Below are 1,184 nucleotides of genomic sequence, written 5' to 3' on the forward strand. Positions count from 1 at the left end.
GAACAGATTAATATAATATGCAGCTTTTCTATGTGCTGCTTTTTGCATAACCCAGCGTACTTGACAGTGATTTTTATGCATACACTTTGAAAAGTTATATGTATAACTAGATGTGCTTTCTGTCACCTGCTGCAGTATTATCTGCATGGTATTAACCATGTTTGATAATGGTTACTTTATTTCATCCAAGGTATATAGGAAGGAGAGCCTGCTTGCTATTGTCTTTCAGAATTTTGAAAGTAAAATTCCTGTTTTTAATTTTATTGTTCCATAAGCTTTACTTATGTTTGAAGTAACCTTCCCTTTTTATTTAATCTATATTTGCCTCTTAAATTCTTTTTTTTTTTTTTCTCTCTCTCTCTCTTTTCTTATCTTCCATCAATTGCACAGTTTTAAGGAACACATTCTTCACAGGTTTTCCAGCAGGTTGCACTTCCAATGAGTTCGTCTGTGACTCTGGAGACTGTGTTTCCACTGGTGTTGTTTGTGATGGGATTGTTGACTGCAACGATGGCTCAGATGAAGCTGACTGCGTTGGACTGGGTGTGTCTGTCTTTTTATGTTTGTGTGTCACTGATATTCAGGATGATGCTTCATTTTGTCTTATGGTTTCCTATTTCATTCATTTTTATGTTCCAGAAATTATAGTTCTCGAAAATTATGGAATATGAATGTTAGATTACTGTTTTTTTGGTTTATTCAGAATGGTATTGAAATCATATGGCAGTTAAAGAAAGATTCTTGAGAAAATATTAATTTATAATTTTGATTACTTCATTGTTCACATGTCTATGAAGAAAATTAACTATTGACCAATACTCGTATTTCTGTTTACTATAAATAACTTTTATGCAATGAAATTACAGCCCGCACCTGTGCTTCTTATGAGTTTACATGTGGCGATGGAACGTGTATCTATGACAGTGCAAAATGTGATGGTCGCTATGACTGTGCTGATGGATCGGATGAGCTGGAGTGTTCCCCAAGTGTGTTTTTTGTTGTGCTTTTGTTTTTTGATGTTTTGTTATGGATATATGAGGGCATGTGCATCCAAAGGTGTTCTCAGATTATATATATATTGATCTGAAGCAATTTTTGGATGCGCATGTCTGCTTACATATTATATGTTTTTTTGTTTTTTTTATTCATGGATTTACTGTGATTTTGTTTCTGAGATGTGGTGA

At 33.8% G+C, this 1,184-nt stretch overlaps 1 protein-coding gene across 1 annotated transcript in view; it reads left to right on the forward strand.

The window, feature by feature from the left end:
• LOC119594807 (basement membrane-specific heparan sulfate proteoglycan core protein-like) overlaps positions 1 to 1,184 on the forward strand; it is a gene marked incomplete at its 5' end in the record, with an annotated part of 219,836 nt that overhangs the window by 131,483 nt on the left and 87,169 nt on the right. The window contains 2 exon segments of the mRNA XM_037943897.1: positions 415 to 543; positions 867 to 986. Coding sequence (XP_037799825.1) covers positions 415 to 543; positions 867 to 986 — 249 coding nt within the window.

Source organism: Penaeus monodon, chromosome 34 (assembly GCF_015228065.2).
Source record: "Penaeus monodon isolate SGIC_2016 chromosome 34, NSTDA_Pmon_1, whole genome shotgun sequence".
NCBI classification, from domain to species: Eukaryota; Metazoa; Arthropoda; class Malacostraca; order Decapoda; family Penaeidae; genus Penaeus; species Penaeus monodon.